Source organism: Equus quagga, chromosome 4, assembly GCF_021613505.1.
Source record: "Equus quagga isolate Etosha38 chromosome 4, UCLA_HA_Equagga_1.0, whole genome shotgun sequence".
Taxonomy (NCBI): Eukaryota; Metazoa; Chordata; class Mammalia; order Perissodactyla; family Equidae; genus Equus; species Equus quagga.
In genome coordinates, this window is record NC_060270.1 from 70,664,482 (window position 1) to 70,683,710 (window position 19,229).

At 44.2% G+C, this 19,229-nt stretch overlaps 1 protein-coding gene and 1 non-coding gene across 14 annotated transcripts in view; one reads left to right on the forward strand and one right to left on the reverse strand.

The window, feature by feature from the left end:
• Window positions 1–18,031, reverse strand: part of CLASP1 (cytoplasmic linker associated protein 1) — a 169,046-nt gene extending 151,015 nt beyond the window's left edge. For 5 of the 13 annotated variants that reach the window (XM_046657661.1, XM_046657667.1, XM_046657660.1 and 2 more), the window contains exons 1-5: window positions 17,732–18,030; window positions 16,087–16,190; window positions 15,141–15,232; window positions 12,858–12,933; window positions 5,539–5,636 (exon numbers count right to left, since the gene is read on the reverse strand). In XM_046657661.1, the coding sequence (XP_046513617.1) occupies window positions 5,539–5,636; window positions 12,858–12,933; window positions 15,141–15,232; window positions 16,087–16,190; window positions 17,732–17,795 (434 nt within the window). In that variant the 5' untranslated portion in view covers window positions 17,796–18,030. Of the gene's footprint in view, window positions 1–5,538; window positions 5,637–12,857; window positions 12,934–15,140; window positions 15,233–16,086; window positions 16,191–17,731 lie in introns of all 13 variants that reach the window. The other 8 variants (XM_046657659.1, XM_046657658.1, XM_046657666.1 and 5 more) reach the window with 5 other exon arrangements.
• Window positions 18,032–18,351: 320 nt separating this feature from the next.
• Window positions 18,352–18,476, forward strand: LOC124238748 (U4atac minor spliceosomal RNA). The gene has a single exon (XR_006888356.1). It is a non-coding gene; the product is annotated as a U4atac minor spliceosomal RNA (small nuclear RNA).
• The last annotated feature ends 753 nt before the right edge of the window (window positions 18,477–19,229 follow it).

Consider the following 19,229-nt stretch of genomic DNA (forward strand, 5'->3'; position numbering starts at 1 on the left):
ACATGGAGCCAGCCCCATGGCCAAAAGGTTAGGTTTGCACGCTCCGCTTCGGTGGTCCAGGGTTTCGCCAGTTTGGATCTCAGGCACGAACATGGTACCACTTGATCAGGCCATGTTGAGGCAGCTTCCCACAGAGCACAACCAGAAGGACCCACAACTAGAATATACAACTACGTACTTGGGGGCCTTCGGGAGAAGAAGAAGAAAAAAATGGTTGGCGACAGATGTTAGCTCAGGTGCCAATCTTAAAAAAAAAAAAAATATATATATATATATATATATATATATATAAAAAATAAAGATATTCTCAGACTCAAAAAAATTTTCCTCCTCCACATCTTTTCTCAAAAAGTTATTGGAGGATATGCACAACCAAAATGAGAGAAAACCAATAAAGAAAAGACGTGGTCTGCAAGATGCAGCAGGCGCACCTGCAGAGAAAGGTCAAGTAAAGCCCCAGGATGATGGGATGACGATAGAGATATGAGGATGATAAGGTACGTAAGAGACAGGGAAAGGAGCCAGTGCAGGTTGGAAGCAACTCAGCATGTAGACAGTACCAGTCCACAATAAGTACACTGACAACTATGCAAATAAAGGTAGGACATTTTTTTTTGCTGAGGAGGATTCACCCTGAGCTAACATCCATTGCCAATCCTTCTCTTTTTTTGCTCGAGGAAGATTAGCCATGGGTAACATCTGTGCCAATCTTCCTTTCTTTTACTTGTATGTGGGACACCTCCACAGCATGGCTGATGAGTGGTGTATGTCCCCACCTGGGATCTGAACCCATGAACCCAGGCCACCACAGGGCAAGGCCCAGTAAGCCAATATTAACCCTGGGAAAACAAAAGTTTGTGAGGGGAAAAAAAGGTAATCTTCATTCGCCAAATACAAATAGTGAGCTACAAAAAGCAGCTCATAATCATAATCATAATATAAACTAAACGTTGTCCTAATCAAAATTAAAACATGACTATCTTTAGTGAGTAAGGAGTTGGCAAGTGTACATGACGGAGGTTAACAGGAAAAAGAGATGAAATTCACCCCCCATAACGTGAAGTAAAATTCTTACAGTGACAAAAAACTAAGAAATAGCAACACATGCACAGTATTTAGAGACAGAGCAGTAGACACAAAAGAATCAATAAAAACAGTTGACAGTGTCTGCCTCTAAGAGGAAATGGCAAAAGCAGTAAGGGACTGCCTTTTTTCGACGAATCTTATAAATTTGTCAACTTTCTCTACATAAACGACTCTGACAGAAACTTAAACCAAAAAATGAGAGCGGATATGGCGGAGCACATTCTCATCTGATCCTCCCTTGGGCCCTCTCTATAACCCTTAAGCTTGAGCAAGCTAAATAAAAACAAGAAAGTTTCAATTTATGCCTTAACAATACAATCATTTAGTAATAACTTCTAGTGAATGTTTATAAATTTTTAAAATAGGTTGAGACAGCAAAACAAATGTTATAAGAGGTATTCAAAACTGCAGGTTCACAAGGTAAGTTTACCAAACAGTTACAATGCATCAGATAACATGTATCAGCTCTACCCAGAAATTAAATTATCTTCAGGGCTAAAGGAGCTGCTGTTTCACGTGTGGGGTTTCTAGTGATGATGGTCCCAGAAGAAATTCAACACCAGAGATCTTTTTTCAAAAGCTTTGTTCCCAAACTAAAATATAGCATATTGAATACAAATATTGTCTGGAATATACACTGGGGTGACAGTGAATGTCAAAGGTAGCTAAAAGTATATGTTTATGAAAGTAAGCCACAGGGAGTTACTGGTGATCTATTGACGTTTTATCTAGTTGCCAAGCATGCCTCACGAATACCATAAAAGGATTCGATATCTTACAGGAGATAGCTAGAAGTTAATCGTGTACTTACTTTCTGAACATACCGTGTACATGAACTGTGAAAATAATATGTGTAAAGCAATGTAAAATGGCCACATACTTGTGAAAATTAATAAACAGAAACCTCATTAAAACAGACTCGAGAGGCCAGAAAGGGGAGCTCTCAGGCTCCACATGGATAGCAGGGCCCAACAGCAAGAAGACAGACTTTCTCTTCTTGACTGGCAAGAAGCTCAGCCAATGAGAGATTCTCACAACTCAGCCAATGAAAAGCCACTACACTTCAAACTCCCAGTCTCCTCCCACCGACTCTTTGTTTACAACAGCCCTCCTAACTTCCTCTTCCCCTCTGTGAAAGAGTTTCTCCTCTCATGCTGCTCAAGACTTGCAAGTGGCTGGTCACGGTTACAGACCCCAAATTGCAATTCTTTACTGATCCCAAATGGTTTATTTTCTGGGGAAATAACTGGCTATCTATTTATTTAAGGTCAACATAGTATGCAGACTGAAGTTCACAGCTCACCTATGCTGAGATCCCATGTGGGTCAAGAGATAAGATGAAGATGATTTTGGTGAGTAACACCACTTTACTATCTGGTTCAATATGATTTTAGCCACCAGATGACAAGACTTAAATAACAACTAAACACATGGCCCAAAAGCATAATTCTAGTTCGTCCAAAGTGAAGCTGATGAAAGTACAAGTCTCTTTTCCCAACTGTGAAATGGACAAAGAAAACTGCTGCTCAAATCAGATTATTACTTACTAAGTCATTTAGCCGATATTATTAAGGCATTCTTTTTCATCATATATTTCTTAGAGATATAATTAATCTTTTCAAATATAGCACTCAATGAACAAACTCTTAAGAGGACAATAGTTTTATTCTGGGACTAAATCCAAGTTTTAGAAAGCATTAAGTAAATTCTATAATATTTTCGTAGTCCTACAGAATCTTGCTAAGCTGAAAAATCTACTATGCTCACATAATAACAAAAAAACCTATAAATGATGTAACAGAAGTCTAGAATATTCAAGTATTCCAGTCAGCCACTTGGAGCCACATAGCAGATGATGAATTTCCTAAACAATGGTAAGATTCTTTAAAAGTCTCATTCCATTTGGACACATCCCCAACAAAATAAAGGTGGCAGCCAGAGGCTCTGGCCCTCATAGTGCTAGATCTTAGGTAACTGTCTTGTGTTAAATAAAAAGAAACATAAAGTTTTGGCTTCTTTCACTGGAGTAAAGTTTTTAAAGACCTCCTAGCCTATTTTTACAAGTGCTGTGTCTGCCAGGGTTTTATAACAACAGCTGTGAAGGCTGTGGGTCCGTTTCCCAGGGACTACCCTCTGCATTTGGTCTAGAATTTTTAGCAAGAATTTTAGGTAACATGAGATAGCGGAAACCCTCATACCCACTCAGAGGCCCAAGCTCTTCTGTAGCTGTAGCTTCTTTTAAATGTTTAAAAAAAAAAAAAGAGGAGGAGGAAAGTAGAAAAAACACACAAAACACGTAACTAAGAGTCTGGAAGAGAAGGTTTTAACCCCAGCTAGGGCATTAACTGCTCTGGGAACATACCTAAATCACCCTCTGTGTTGGGGTGCCCAAGACCTTCCCCAGGGTTAATGATTCGCTAGGAGGACTCACAGGAGTGAGTTAGTATACAGTCATAGTCAAAGCTATGGTTACTGCAGTAAAAGGGCACAAAGAAAAATCAGCAAAGGGAAAAGGTGGTGGGGTGAAGTCCAGAGGAAACCAAGCACAAGCTTCCTAGAGCCTCTCCTGGTAGAGTCACAGAGGATGTGCTCAATTCCTCCAACAATGAGTTGTGACAACACATATGAATGCGATCTATCAGGAAAGCTCGTTAGAGTCTCAGTGTCCGGGGTTTTTAGTGGGGCTGGTCACGAAGACACCCTCTGTGTAGCAGTTACCAAAATGCCAGACTCCCAGAAGGAAAGCAGGTGTTCAGCGTAACACCTGTACAGGTGGGGCCCAGTGAGCCACCCTTATCTCACTCTTTGGGAGTGGTGGGAATGCTCCCCAAATCCAAGTTTCCAGACACCAGCCCAGGGCCAACCTTGCAAGAAGGCCTAAGGACAGCAGTCTCGGGCCTGCTACGTTAACTTTTTTCTGTACTCACCTCTCAAGATCTCAGTTTCACCATGTCATTTCCCCGGATCTATTAGCTTGCTACAGCAACCTTCAAACATCACACAGCAATCCCACTGTGTAAGATGGTCTGTTCATGGCTAGGGCCACCATGAGCTACACAGCATGGTGACGCCATCCCTGGAGCAGTAAAGGGTTTCACTGCTCAAGGCCTGTTTTCCCAACAATGACAGTGACATCATTAAATAGCCCCTCTCCCTCCAGCCTCTGCTCTCCTGTTCACCTCTGCCCTCCAATTTTCCCTCAGAGATTGCTGAGTACTTTTTAAGTCTATCTTTCTCCCAAGTGTTCTCACCATATATTCAAAGACCAGAAGGCTGAGGTTTTTAAACAGAGGAATAAAAAAACTCTATTCCTACAGATTACCTTTTGTAAAAAACATGAAAAGTAGTATATAGTAGAATAAAAGTAGTCTTATTCCCACCTAAATATCTTGTACACAGCTCAGGTGCCATGGCAAGAGCAACAATGGGGTCAGACTCTTGACAACAAAGAAGTATAACCCCAGTCACCTGCTTATAGAACCCCTACCTCAGGGGAAGGGGCCCGCTTCCATCACATCCAATTGAGGGACATCAAGATGGATGACCCCTGCATATTTCAATATTCTATCCCATATTCAGATGCCCAATACTCTATAACTCTTTTGTGAAACAGGGTAGAAAAAATTAAAAGCACATCAGAAGAACAGGGCTTCAAATCAGCTCTCACGCTTTCTAGCTGTGTGATCTCTCCAGTCACTTCATGTCTCTGAGCCTCTGCTATTTCCATGGACACAGTGATAGGCTCAGACAAGCTGCTCTGTGAGTCTAGTCCAGGACTAACTTCCCAGAATTTTCACATTACTTTCTCCCTAAAGGGAGCAGGGTGGGGGAAAAGGTTTAGAATTCATTTAGTGCAAACTTCTCCATCACAGTTAAAATTACAGATATCCAACTGTTCATTATTTTTTAATTCTGACTACAACAGAGATATCTGTGAACTAAAGTTGTCTTGGATTTGATAAGACACTGATCCCCCTGCATTGGCTTCTACACGCTGTGACTGGCTTTACTGACCAGAAAACTACCATTTCAAAGATGTTTTCCAGAATTATTACTTACGTATTTCTATCCAGACTCATTTTGGAAAGGCTTCACTCGTTCAAACATATTCTAAGCACCTACTGTACCAGCTGCTGTGTGTATACAAGATACAGAACCATATGAACCAAAAGAATGCTGGATTTTCAACACCAATCAATTTTAAATATGCTTCCAAAATCAGTATGTGGCACAGGACCTGGCTAGATGTCTGGGTGAGAGTCTGACTTTTGAAGAAGAGGAATGGAAGGGGCCCCCAACATACGATCTGGACAAGATCTCCAACCACCAACCCTCTAACCATGTAGTCTTTGAATAAAATTACCACAACAAAATAAGTAGTGCAAACCAAGATGTTAACTAAAAAAGAGTAGCAGGGGAAGAGCAGAAGAAAGGAAAAAAGTCTGAACTCACCGGGACTGTGGCAATCCTTTTTTACTGAGATCTGCCCTCACACGTTCTCCTACATGTCTGTAAATTTCCACTAAGCTGTTTATTGCTGCATCTCGAACCTAGATGTAAAAGAAGAGATCTTATAGCTGCTCTATGTCATTCCACAGCACTTCCTGCTGGGGCATAACAGGCTATCCACCACCCCAGCATATCACCAATTCACCAATGCAACTGTGAGTACGATCCCTCACAGACATTTGACTAGATAAAGCCATGTTTAACAGTCTTCACTCTGTGGGTACAATTCCAAAGAGTACACAAAATTTAGGTCCCATCCCTGTAGACATGTTAAAGTCCATATCCCTTAGCTTTTCTTCTTGATGATGATGTCAGGAAACTAGAATTTTCAGGCTGTCTTTCCAAAATAGAAAATACTACAAATAAAGGAATTATACTAAACCTAAAACACCATGTAGAGCATTCTGGATTTAGGTCAATTAAACAAACACTTAGTGAGCAACAAAAATGGGTAGTAAAGGCTACACAGAGCCCTGTATTCACGAAGCTCACAGTCTGAAAAAAGGAGCTGGGAGAAAAGATCCATAAAGTCTACATTTAACACAGGAAGGCGATAATAAACGTTATACAAGAGCACAGAGAGCTCGCACAGTTGAGGGGAGGGAGCACACACACCAGAAGATGCCAAGCAACGTTTTACAAAGAGGAAGGAATCCCTTAAAATGTGCTTTAGGAGGACAGCAGTTTACCATGCAAAGATGGAAGGAGACAGGGTCCCAACAAGGCAGAGCCTGCACACAGGCCAGAAAGCAGAGGTGCCTGGTACGTGCTTCAGAGAGAGCAAGGGAGCAGTCTGGCCCACACAAAACGAACTTAGAAAGCAGCGATAAATGAGGCTCAAGAGACAGACTGGATTCAAAAGAAAAAAAAGGAAAAAAGCAAAAAACTTAGGGAAATTTGAATATGGACTGAATATCAAATGTTATCAGTATCGATGTTAAATTTCTTGGATGTAAAAAATGACGTGGTTATTTAAGAAAACATCCATGTTTTTAGGAGATACATACTGAAATATCTATGGGAAAAAACATCATGTCTGCAAGACACTTTCAAATAGTTCAGGGAAAAAAAGTTTATTTCTCTCTTTCTCTGTGTTATGTGTGTGTGAGCACAAAGAGATACAAAATAAATGTAACAAAATGTTAAGTGGTAAATATGGGTGTTCACTATGCTACTCTTTCAGTTTTTCTATAGGTTTAAAATTGTGCAAATAAAAACGTGGGTAAAATTTTGTTTTTAATATACAATGGAAGCAAGGCCAGCCTGCTGGGAGCGTGCAGGGGTGGGAAGGCGGGGAATGTGCACTTAGGGCAGTAGGCGAAGTTAGGGGAGCAACATGATTTCAGATTTGGTCCCAAGCAACAACGTCAAAGTAATAGACAGTGAAAGAGAAAGGAAAAAAGTAGGGATACAAAAAACAATTTACAATTTTGAATATTGCAGGCTACCCTTTGATTTAACAGTGTTATGTGGCAAGTAATTTTACTTATAATTTTTTCCCCTTATGGTGGCAAAAAGCAAATCCTAGGTCATATTATCTTTTCACTCAAAACCTTATGGTATGGACTAAATTAAACTGTGTCCCCCTCAAAATTCCTATGTTAAAGACCTAACCCGCAATGTGAATGTATTTAGAGACAGAGCCTATAAGAAGGTCATTAACAGGCCAGCCCTGTGGCCGGGTGGGTAAAGTTCCCCATGCTCTGCTTTGGCAGTCCGGGTTCACAGGTGCAGACCCCGGGCATGGACCTACTCCACTCATCAGCCACACTATGGCATCCCAAATAAAAAACAGAGGAAGACCGGATAGATGTTAGCTCAGGGCTAATCTTCCTCACCAAAAAAAAAAAAAGGTAATTGAGGTCATAAGAGTGGGGCTCTGATATGACAGGATTGGTGTCTCTGTAAGAAAAGACACCAGAGAGCTCAACGCATTCTCCACACACACACACACAGAGGTCCTGGGACCACACAGTGAGATGGCGGCTGTCTGCAAGCAAGGAAGAGAGCCCTCACCAGAGCCCAACCTTGCCGGCACCTTGACCTCAGAATGCCAGCCTCCAGAACTGGGAGAAATAAATTTTTGTTGTTTAAGCCACCAGGTCTACGGTATCTTGTACAGCAGCCTGAGTTGACTAACAGAGATTATCAGTTTACATTGGAAAAGAAAGAATTTCTGTTAAGAAACATTTTTATATAGTAACATACATTATTACAAAAGCAGTCGATGCCACTGTGCCTTGAATATCAGCAATGAGTGCATCACCTTTGCTTACTTTCTAGTAATGGCATCTGCTGAGCCAATCACACTGGGTGATCACCTTACAGGGCAATTAATGTCCTGTCCACCATTCAGATGGTCTGGACCATAAAGAGTTTAAGAGATTTCATGGAAAAATTACTAGCTTTAGAGTCCAAGAAGACCTGAGTACCTACTTGGCCATTTAGGAGCTGTATAACCCTGAACAAATATTTAAACTATTTTAGACTCAATTTCTTCCTCCATAAGCTAAATGTTATTTTGAGGACCAAAAGAAACAATGGATTCATTCAACAAATATTTGAGTGCCTACCACGTGCCAAACTAAAGTGCCTACACGGCACAGGCAGGGACCATGATAAACGAATGGAGCAGGGTGGGTATGCGATGACAAACGGCACCAGCATGGGACCCCGCTGGCAGAGACAGAAGAGGGAAAACGGAGGCTCAGGCAAAGAGCTCGCCTCACTCAGCCTCGGAGGACTGTAGGTGCGGCTTTCCCACGTCTTCTCATCTTTTGAGAGAAGTCAGAAATACAAATCTCCCAAATGTAAAAACACCCAAACTCTAAATGTGAAATTAAAACTTTCTGCAGACATCCGTATACATACACATACACCAATCTGTGGGCTGAAATGAGCTTCCAGGCCAGCAGTTTGTTACCTACAGGCTGTGCGTATAAAGCACTCACCACAATGGCTGGTGCATCTAGTCCTATCTGAATCTTCTAAATCAACATGCTTCACCTTTAAAATAATCAGTCCTCAGGCTTAGAAAACTACAGGGTCAGGGAGCATCTGAGGGTCTAAACCACCTTTGATTCAAGAAAACACAGAGAACAGACTTTCTTTGGTACTACAAAGTACCATACCCCAACTGAGAAGGGGTGTTTCAGTAAAAGCAACTCAGTTCAGGCTGAGGGGACAACGTGCTGTTCACTTCTCCACACAACCACATGGTCCCACTGTTTCTGCCTACCCTCAGGCTCACCAGAGAAAGGAACTCCAACATTCCAGGCCATTAGGATGCAAAAGATAAGGGCTCCAGGTATTAAGCACTACCTGCCAGGCCTGAGTAGAATGCTCTGTAGAATCTGAGGTCTTCTAATCTATGACCTTCCTCACAGGGCCACTGTTTACTGTGACACAGAGGAGGGCGTGGAGGCTGGGGAGGCTAGCCCCCTGCCGAGGCCCACAGCAAGGAAACAGCAGTGAGGAGCTGCACTTCCACCCCTCTGAGTACAGGCCGGCATTCCTCTCTCTTTAGTACACCACACTCCAATGTGGGTGTCAGAATAAGGATGCCCTGCAAAGCCAAACTCAAGGGAGGGCACCTGTAAAGTGCTGAGAAGCCACACCTACCCTGTCCTCTGAGAACAGCAGCACGGCCACAGACACGCCCACTCGGCCCCACAGCACCCCCTCCCCACTTCCCAGGTGTCAGTCAGGTCCTCAGCAGAGGCTCTCCTTCTCCCCACTTCTGAGCACTGTCAGCACAGCCTGGCCGGGGCCCAGCATCAAAGAGCTCTGAGATCAACAAGTCCCCAGACACTTGAAGATGTGTAGCAAATGCCTTAGCAAGACAGACGGCAGCCAGCACAGGAGGCCCTTCAGATGCAGTCCTCTGAGAGACTGCCCTGGGCTAGCCGAGGAGCTATAAAGACAAATCAAAGATTCTCAGGCAGAACTGAAGCTTTTCTTACCTAGCAAAGGGACTTCCTATTGACGTGTCTGTCAGCTGCTTTTGCTACAGCCACTGCCCCACCCTCCTTGTCAACAAACACAGGCCTTGTTCTGCAATCTACACCTCAAGGAAGGAAACCCTGTTCTCAGCCCAGGAGGTACAGTCTCCTCAGTGTGAGGCCATCACATAACCTTAGGTGTTTTCCAGGGACTAGGTTAACACAGGGGCATGGGGTGCAATTCTCTACAACGAAACGCAGGGGGAACCTGCAGGAAAGCTTCTGGAAAACATTTCTCCACTCTTGGAAAGAGAAATGCAGGGAACTCTAAAAAACATGAGACACTTCGGGAAAAGTAAACACTGACTAAGTATTTGATGATATGAGAGAATTAGTCATTCTTGAGGGATAGGAGGTGATAATAGTATTAAGGTTATCTTTTTTTAGGGGGAAGTCCTTATCTTTTAGAGTATTTAAGAATTAAATGAAATGATGTCTAAGATTTCCCTCAAAATATTCTAAATTTTGCCTCACAATGGGGTGCGGGAGGGAAACATATGAAACTAAACTGGTCTTCTGAGTTATGGAAGCTGGGTGATGGATCCGGGGGATGCACTATGTCACTCTCACTACTTCCATATGAGTTTGAACCCTGCAATATGGAAAAGTTGAAAACAGGAGTGCAACCCAGGAAGCAGCAGGGTTCCATCTACTCGGCCTGCTGTGCATGCGTCCGGCTGGGTTGTACCTGTGCTGTGCCTGTGAGGAGAGCTGTGGACGACACAGCTTGAGGGCTGAGATGGCTGAGCAGAGGACAGCCGAGACTAAGTCTCTGGGGACATGACTGAGCCACTAACAAGCCCCGGGGACTCCCTACTTCAGGCCCCTCTTAACATGAGGTAATATACTTTCCCCATGCTCTAGCAATTTCAAGTTGGGTTTTCCATTACTTGGAGCCAAAAGCATCCTACCCACACATTCCGTACACTTGTGCACCACCCCGAGAAGCTTCTGAGGGGCTTCCCCTGCTCTGGATCACTCTGCACTCACACCAGTATTAAAATGAACTCGCATCCTCTAAGGCAGGAGTGTTCACAGAATTCCCCTTACATGCAAGTCCAATCAATGTCAGCGGCCGCCTGCAGAGCCATGAGAGAACTCTCCACACACACATGCACACACACACTCTCACGCGTGCACATGTAGAGAAATGAGAGATGCAGGCCGACTAGGGCAGGTACCGGGCTGCAGTGACATCACTGGCACAACTGTTCTCTCTGGTCTAAGGCGTAAACCGCTAAGAAAGGAAAGTCATTCAAATAGCTATGAGGGGTCTACTCAATCCTAAGACCACTGGAACGCACCCTGGGACGATAAAGAGGAACAAGTTACAGTCCTCACCTCAAGGCTCAGAGACTAGCAGGAAAGACTGATGAAAACATTCGAGGCAGGAGCACACGCACATGCACAGGAGGAACGATTAACTGGATTAGGATCAGAGGGGCAGGTGGCAAAGTGTCCTGGCAAGAGGCTTCTGGGAGATGTGGTTGTGGATCTATATGTGTCTGTGCATACACTCCTAAGGCAGATGTGAATATTCGGACTCTTTTCAGAGTGCTCAGTTTGGAATACTCTCGCTCTATCTGACAGCCACTCACAGAGCACCAACCTCATTCTGCCCCAATGTTCTGTCTCCACAGGCCCAGCATGAACATTCACACCACCTGTTGGGCCAATGCAAGCACCTGAATTAAGGACAAATAACTTCAAATGGCCAAGCTGGCTGCTCTGCTCTACTAAAGGATGCCAGGCAGTAGTAGCAATATCCTCAGAGTGTGGCCTCTACAGGGGACTTTTTTCCCACAGAAAACAAAAATGGAGACAAGACCAAAAGGCAAAAGAATCCATGTGGTAATTCAGAATCTTTTCAAAAAACAGTTTATGTTAATGTCTAATGTTGAATATAAAGTATGATTCAGTAAATAAAAATATTTCCAATGTCACATATTTTCAGCAGAGGCTGGATAAGAGAACAAGTGGAAAGAAGAAAGTCAGTGCCAGCAGGGAGCCCAAGAAACCCGGCAGGCAGCGAGCAGGTGGGGATGGGCAGCAGGAGAGAGAGAGGGGGGATGGGCAGGAGGAGGAGGAGGGGTGAGGATGGGGATGGGCAGCAGCAGCAGGAGAGGTAGGGATGGCCAGCAGGCGGAGAAAAGGTGGGGATGGGCAGCAGGAAGAGGAAAGGTGGGGATGGAGATGGGTGGCAGGAGGAGGAGGAGGGATGGGGATGGGCAGCAAGAGGAAGAGAAGTGGGGATGGGGGTGGGTGGCAGGAGGAGGAGAGGCAGACAGGAAGGGAGGCAGCATAACAGAGCAGCAAAGAGAAGGTGAGAAAATGCACCTGGAATTCAGACCAAAGATGAGAAGAAGAAAGGATAAGAGAGGAGGAGGTGCTCAGACCAGAGGGCCTGGCTGCTGGTAAAGGTGGAAGGAGAGCGTCGCGCCACCTCTGTGGAGGGCCTTAGCAATCACCAGTCAAGGTTACAGTGAGATGCCTGTTTCTCACACATATTTCTTTTGTAAATGATTGTTCCTATTTTCGGCCCCTTTTTCTAATGACGTGTTTTTCCTATCAGTTTCTATGAGCTAACATCATAAAAATGACTCAATGATAAAGGGAACTGAATGAGGTGAGAGAACCGGCATGTCTGGAGCCCAGACTGGGAAAGCTTCAGGAATGGCCTGGGAGCCATTCACACATCACCAACTCCTCTCCTATCCTTACACTGAGGAAGTGGAGCTTTGTTTTGATTTAATTTAGGTAAAACTTACACAAAATAACATGCACACAGGGTTCAGTTCCAGGAGTTACCACAGTTACATCAGTGAGGCCACCACCCAAAGGAGAATACGAAACATTTCCATCACCTCAAAAAAGTTCCCTCAGGCCCTTGCCTCCCACCCCAAGAGGCAATCACTGTTTGACTTCAATCAGCAGTGACCACTCTCCTCCACGCCCACTCCCTTTTGGGTGCAGAGACGGTGACCAAAGTGATATTATCTTGGAGGCTGGTCTGGATGACACCACTTTATAGGCTCGTGAGGGCTCAGCCCTATATAGAGAGGAGGAGAGAGTGGCTACCACACTAACCAATGATATCTCATAAATGCAAATAGGTATTAATGCTAATTATCTTCAACAGTAATCAGAGTTCTATAAAGACAAATGAAGTCCCACCCACCTATCAGGTATGCACAGAACACCAAAATGCATCCTTAACTGTCTATCACCAATGATTTTTCTTTCCCACTAAAATACACTCACCTGGCTGTTTGGATCTCCAAGTAAGTTACATATATGTGGCACGATCTTGCTTAGTGTTAAAGTATGTGCTCCAGAGCTGAAAACAAAAGAGTGCTTTATTGTTGGTGAGAACAAAGGAAAGAAAGAAGCCACTCTGCCCATGCTCACTCCCTCCTCTCTGTCCCCAAGGCCCTACTACCACCTCACACCTAGGTCTTCTCCTTCCCACCTCCCCCATCTTCTTCCATCTGGTTCCAAATAAATTCGCCATGACAGCCCCTTTGCACAGAGTTGGAAACCGTTAGTGCTTCTCCCTGACGGTCTTCTCCCTGGCACTCAGGGCTCTCTCCAATCTCGTCCCAACCCTTTCAAGCGAAGCCAAAGGCCCAGCCTCTCCCCGGCCTTGCCTGCCTCATATGTGGCCGTCTGCAACACCATTTTGGCACCTAATGGTTTCCATTTTGCCCAACTCAGTATACTCAGCTAAACTCCTAGTCCCTAGAGGGTCCGGTCCTCACATAATTCTCCATCTGTGCACAACTCTCTGCTACAACTGACATTCAGCTCATAAGTGATGAATGAACACACTGCGATAAAATGGCCGCAGAGGATTCCAACTAAACACTGCCCTGCTGGAGAACATTCAGGTTATATACAACTTTTCATCATGAATGCTGTCACAAATATCCTTTGTGAACACAACTCTCTTTGGTAATCTGATTACTTCCTTAGGATAAATGCTAAGAAAGTGGAACTACTGTGATCCAAGGCTACAAACGTTTTTTAAAAGCTTCAGGCACATATGGCCACATTTAACGGTACCGAAAAGGCTAACACATTAAGAGAGAAAAAGTTTAGAAAGTAATATAAAAGTCATAACCCCAATTTTGTTTTTAAAAACAATAAGTTCACAGGCTAAAATGAAATGCATCATAAGTTAAAAAGTGATTATCCGAAGATGGTAGCATTATAGGTAATCATTTTCTTCTTTATGTAAATTTTCTATGACATATACAATATTACTTTAAAATCAGAAAAAGTGATTTGTTATTTTTAATTTTAAAAAAGCCTCTACTACAAATAAGCACATGAAAAAATGTCCCACATCAAAAATCATTAGAGAAATACAAATTAAACCACAATGAGATATCACCATACCCACACTAAAATGGCTAACATAAAAAATAGTGGGGGACCGGCCCCGTGGCTAAGTTCATGCCCTCCACTTTGGTGGCCCAGGGCTTCTCTGGTTTGGATGGTGGGCACAGACATGGCATCGCTCGTCAGGCCATGCTGGGGCGGCATCCCACATGCCACAACTAGAGGGACCCACAACTAAAATATACAACTATGTTCTGGGGGCATTTGGAGAGAGAAAAGCAAAAAAAGAAGAAGAAGAAGAAGAAGAAGATTGGCAACAGTTGTCAGATCAGGTGCCAATCTTTAAAAAAAAACAAAAAAACAGTGGTAACATTCAATGCTAGCAAGGATATGAAGAAACTGCTGGGAATAAGGGAATGTAACATGGTACGGACAACTGTGGAAAATACTCTTGCAGTTTCTTTTCAAACTAAAAACAAACTCAGCAAATGACCCCGCACTTGCACTCTTGTGCACTGACCCAAGAGAAATGAAAGTTTATGCTGATGCAGAAACCTGTACAGGCGTGTTCATAGCAGCTTTATTTGTAACAGCCAAAAACAGGAGATTACTCAAACGTCCTTCAACAAGTGAATGGTTAAACAACCTGTGATGCGTCTATGCCAGGAATTCTACTCAGCAATAAAAAGAAAGCAGATGCCGTTTAGGCAACAACATATATGCAACCATATATATGCAACCACAAGCTGCAAACGCTCAAAGGGTTACATTCTGCATGGTTCCATTTACATAATAGCAAAATCAAAGCAATGGAGAACGGATTAGTGGCTGCCGGGGATCAGGGACTGGCTACAAAGGGGCAGTGCGAGGCAGTGTGAGGGGTGGTGTGCAGATCTGCACTTGATCGTGGGGGTAATTACATGGAGCTACACGTGACAGAACTGCACACACACACACACAATGTGTGTGTGTAACTGGAGGAATCCGAATGAGCTCTGCAGACTGTATCAATATCCATTTCCTGGTACTGACATTGCACTGTAGATATGCAAGATGTCCTCATTGGAGGAGGGTGGGGGAAGGGTGCACGGCACTCTCCCAGTACATCTCTCTGCAACATCCTGAAATCTAGTTATTGCAAAATAAAAAGTCAAAAGTAAAAGAGCTCAGCCAAGGAAACCCTCAGACCGTGCCCAGACTTACGCATTGAGTGTGGCAACAAGGCAGAGACATGTGCCTTCCCGAGTCCGGAAATTCTTGTGCTTGAAGCCTCCCAGCATTCGGTCCCACACATACTGCAGACAGCAAAGGACAGGTCAACAGAGGAGAGGAGGGGACTTCCGCAGCCTTTTATTGAATATGGGGACAACAGAAGAGGGAGCTCTCCACAGGTGCCAGATTCGTCCCAGCCTCTACCAACCCATATAGTCCTCTCAAGAGCATACTGAAAAATGGTGACTTACATTTGTAGATCAACTTAAAATTTTTCAAAACATATTCCTTTATATAATTGCATGTAATTCTCTCAAGAACCTTGAAAGGGAAGTATAACTGTCACCATTTTATGAGTGAGGAAAGTGAGGTCAAAAGAGGTTGGGTGACTTGCCAAAGCTCACACACTCACACTGCTCTCTAGGCCTGGAGCAGCTGTCCCACCCCAGCTACAAGTCAAACATTCGCTCACCTTTTCAGGCCAGCCTAGGTTTCTCTCTTCCCTGGGAAGGCTTTTTGTGATACCTCTACCCCCACCCTGGAACAAGGGACATCTGGATCCCTGTCCCAGCAGCCCCAGGTCACCAGCAGACAGGGACGAGGGCTCCTGGCAGGCCTCCTGACTCCTCAGACATCACAGATGCCCCTTCAGAGACACAGAGACCCAGTTACGTAAACGAGCTCGAGTCTGCTAGACTAAACCAAGCACTCAATACCCATGTTAAGTCCATTAATTTACTCAAAACGTATCCTTTGCTATTTATTATTTATTTAAATATCCTATGTGGGGGTGGGGTGGATAGATTAAATACTATGAAAATTTTCATCTGAAATACATCAGCATAAAAGAAAGGAAGTCTTTTTACATGGAGTCACCCACTGATGTTAGGTGAATACACACACACCAGCTGGCCACAGAACGCCTCTCCTGCCTTACCTGGGGATTAGCAGCCTGATCCATGATCTTTAGCAGCAGAGTTTGGTCTTGCTCCCTCACCGAGTCTTTAGCATCTCCCAGTCTGTCTATTAGACTTGGCAGCACTGGAAATCAAAATGCAAACTGGTCAAATGAAAACCTATTTTGGGAGTCTGTGATCACTAACTGTGGGTATTCAACTAACTGGGAAGACAAAATCCTGGCCTAAATGATGTATCTCATTCTGAAACTACCAATCCCTACAGTTCTACTCACCTTGCTAAATTCCATGGGGGTTACTATAAAAATTGGCAAAATTCTTTGCACAGACATACTACGTGTCTTCTTCCTTACCTCACTTTCCTCCAGCCAGCTCCCAACATATCTTTTAAGCTGGTAAAATATTATTAAAATGCATGTCACTGAAAGACCTTGGCCAGAAAGAGTCAACACAGAAGGAAAGTTAGGGAAGAGAGGCGCTCCAGCACATGTGCTTGGGGGAGGAAGGAGCAGGCACTTATGGCTCAATCTATCTTTCATTTATACTGTGTGTTTTTAACTGTATGTAACATACATGCGTGCATGCACCGTAGACGGAGCCCAGCTCTCCATGCTTCCTCCACACACCTAGGTGTGGGCCATCGGCCAGTGCTCCAAGGCCACCTGCATACCAGAGGTCAGCTTACTTTGCTTCTTCTAAGAGTGTATAAATCTTTTACAAGTGATATTCCTGAACAATTCAGCTAATTTAGGAGGAAAATGGAACAAATTAGACTACCAAATTTCTAAAAGGGAGATTTTTATCTGTAGGTGGACAGTAACAGAATGGGAAAAGAGTTCATGACTCTATCTAAAGGAGCACATTGATCAGAAAGTTAACAGAAAAGAATAAATCCACATGCACCAACTAAAATTCTATAATTCTATAAGGAGTTATAAGAAATTCTCTAAGGAAATGCTTTCACAAACAGAGCTGCTTAGTATTTATACTGTCATTATGAAATCCCAGAGGTTGGAAATTTAGAGACGACTACGTCATCTATAAATCTATGAAACTTTTGGTTATTTTCATTTCATTTTGCTGACATACTGTTTTCCCTTCAAAATAAGAGAGCGATCATTTACTACACACTTGTAATGATGTTTACTATCAAAGTGAAAATAGCAATACCAACAATAATCATCTGGAAAAAGTACAACTGCATCAGATTTGCAGAACTTCTCAAAGAAAATGCCTCTCAAAACGGCAGGGTCAGAGACAAATATGACTAGGTTGGCACTGAAGTGTGATAGCTAATTTGTATTAAGAAATAAAAAAATTCACAGTAATACTTCATATTAGAACACAAAAGCTGGAAGAAGCCAGCAAAAAGGGAGGGGGGGGGTGCCAGCAGGAGAGTGAGGCCAGCAGATCTGGGGTGAGCCCCAGAGGGGAGGGAAAGTCATGCAGCCCCAGCAGGGGGGAGACTGAAGGGGGAGGTTGGAGGGTTGGCTGGGGGTGCTGGGAGGACAAGAGGGGAAGGTTAAAAGACCGGAGAGGGGAGCAGGGTGGCTGGCTGGGAGGGCTGGGTACAGCCAAATGGACGATTTTGGGGAGACTGGGAGAAGACCAGGGGCTGGAGGGTGGAGAGACTGGGGGCCCGCCCCACACCTGCCCACGGCTCACCTGTGCCAATCTGCGCCTTGAACCGATCCTGCAGCCGGGTGACCAGCGCAGACAGGATGTCCATGCCCAGGAGAACCACCTGCAACGGGAAACAGCGGGAACCCGTGAGCAGCCGGCCTGGGGCCCAGAGCTTTTGCCTGCCAGTTCACAAGACGCGCCCACATTTCTGGCTCAGACACGGTCGGAGAGGCCAGGGAGCGCACGCCGACTGGCAGGATTCAATTATTTATCGAGACCAGGACTGCCCCAGCACAGAAAGAGCGCTTCACAGTTGTCATTGGAAACAACAGGACACGAGAAGGGAAATAAAAATCAGCCACAGCGTGGCCCCACCCCCGGTGCCGCCGACAAGTGCGAGCGCGCGGCGCGGCCCCGCCCGGCGAGGAGCGCGTATGCAAATAGTCTCGCGGCTGGCGCGTGGCCTTCTGGGTAAAACCGAGCGCCTTCTTCCCGACCTTCAGAAATCTCAGAAAACAAAGAGTTAGTGGTTCGCTTCGGGAGCTGTGGTCAACATACGTAGATCAGCTACCGGGCGGCGAGGCTGGGACTTGCGAATTAGTCACCACAACCCTATGTGGTGTTGGTGCTTCTTGCTCGCAGCACACGCAAAACCACAACTAACCATCCTTTTCTTGGGGCTGCGCTACTGTCCAATGAGCGCATAGCGAGGGCAGTACTGCTAACGCCTAAACAACACACCCGCATCAATAAAGCTCTGCTTTACCCTGGTGCAATTTTTGGAAAAAACAAAAATCATTTTTTCCACGACTTTGAAGTGTAAGGACAGCTTAGCGTAGCTACGACGTTGCTCTCGCACTTGACCACCAGATGGCGATCTACATTGAACCGCAGCATCTCCCGTTTCTCGCAACTTCAGCCTTGTTCCTTCTCAAACTGCTCTTATTTGGTTACTTCTCCTACTCCAGAGGTACTACTACAGGCTACGTGTACTCCCCACTGTAACTCAATTCCAAGGCTCAGCGTTGTACTTCAACGTGATACACAATATCGGGCTGTTTGTGTAATGATCTAAGAGTGATCATCACAATGATGGGCCTACCAACCCTTTCTCTGTACGAAGCAGGTTTTTTTGCACTATTATATTATTTATACTAAACACGGTTCAAAAATAGAACTGGCACACAGTCCAGTGTGCAGTGTTCATGCAGAACAACAAATGAACAAGACTGAGGCAATGATAATTATCCTAATGTTACATCAGGCAGTGATAATTATGATTCCTTACACCTGCCTGCCCTGCGTTTTGCAGCTAATAAAAACTGCACGCTTTTCTGTTCAGCTTTGAATCCAACGCTTCAAAACTGAAGGAATCAAAATTTGCCAAACAATCAGCACAATACACAAACTGTTCTTGCAAGGGAATGAAGACTTGAAAATATTCAAGGAAATAATTTTAAAATTTTTTATAAAGAGAACATTGGTTTGTGTACAGTTTTTAAAAAATATGTGCTAGTATAAAGAACTTTAAAATAACGAC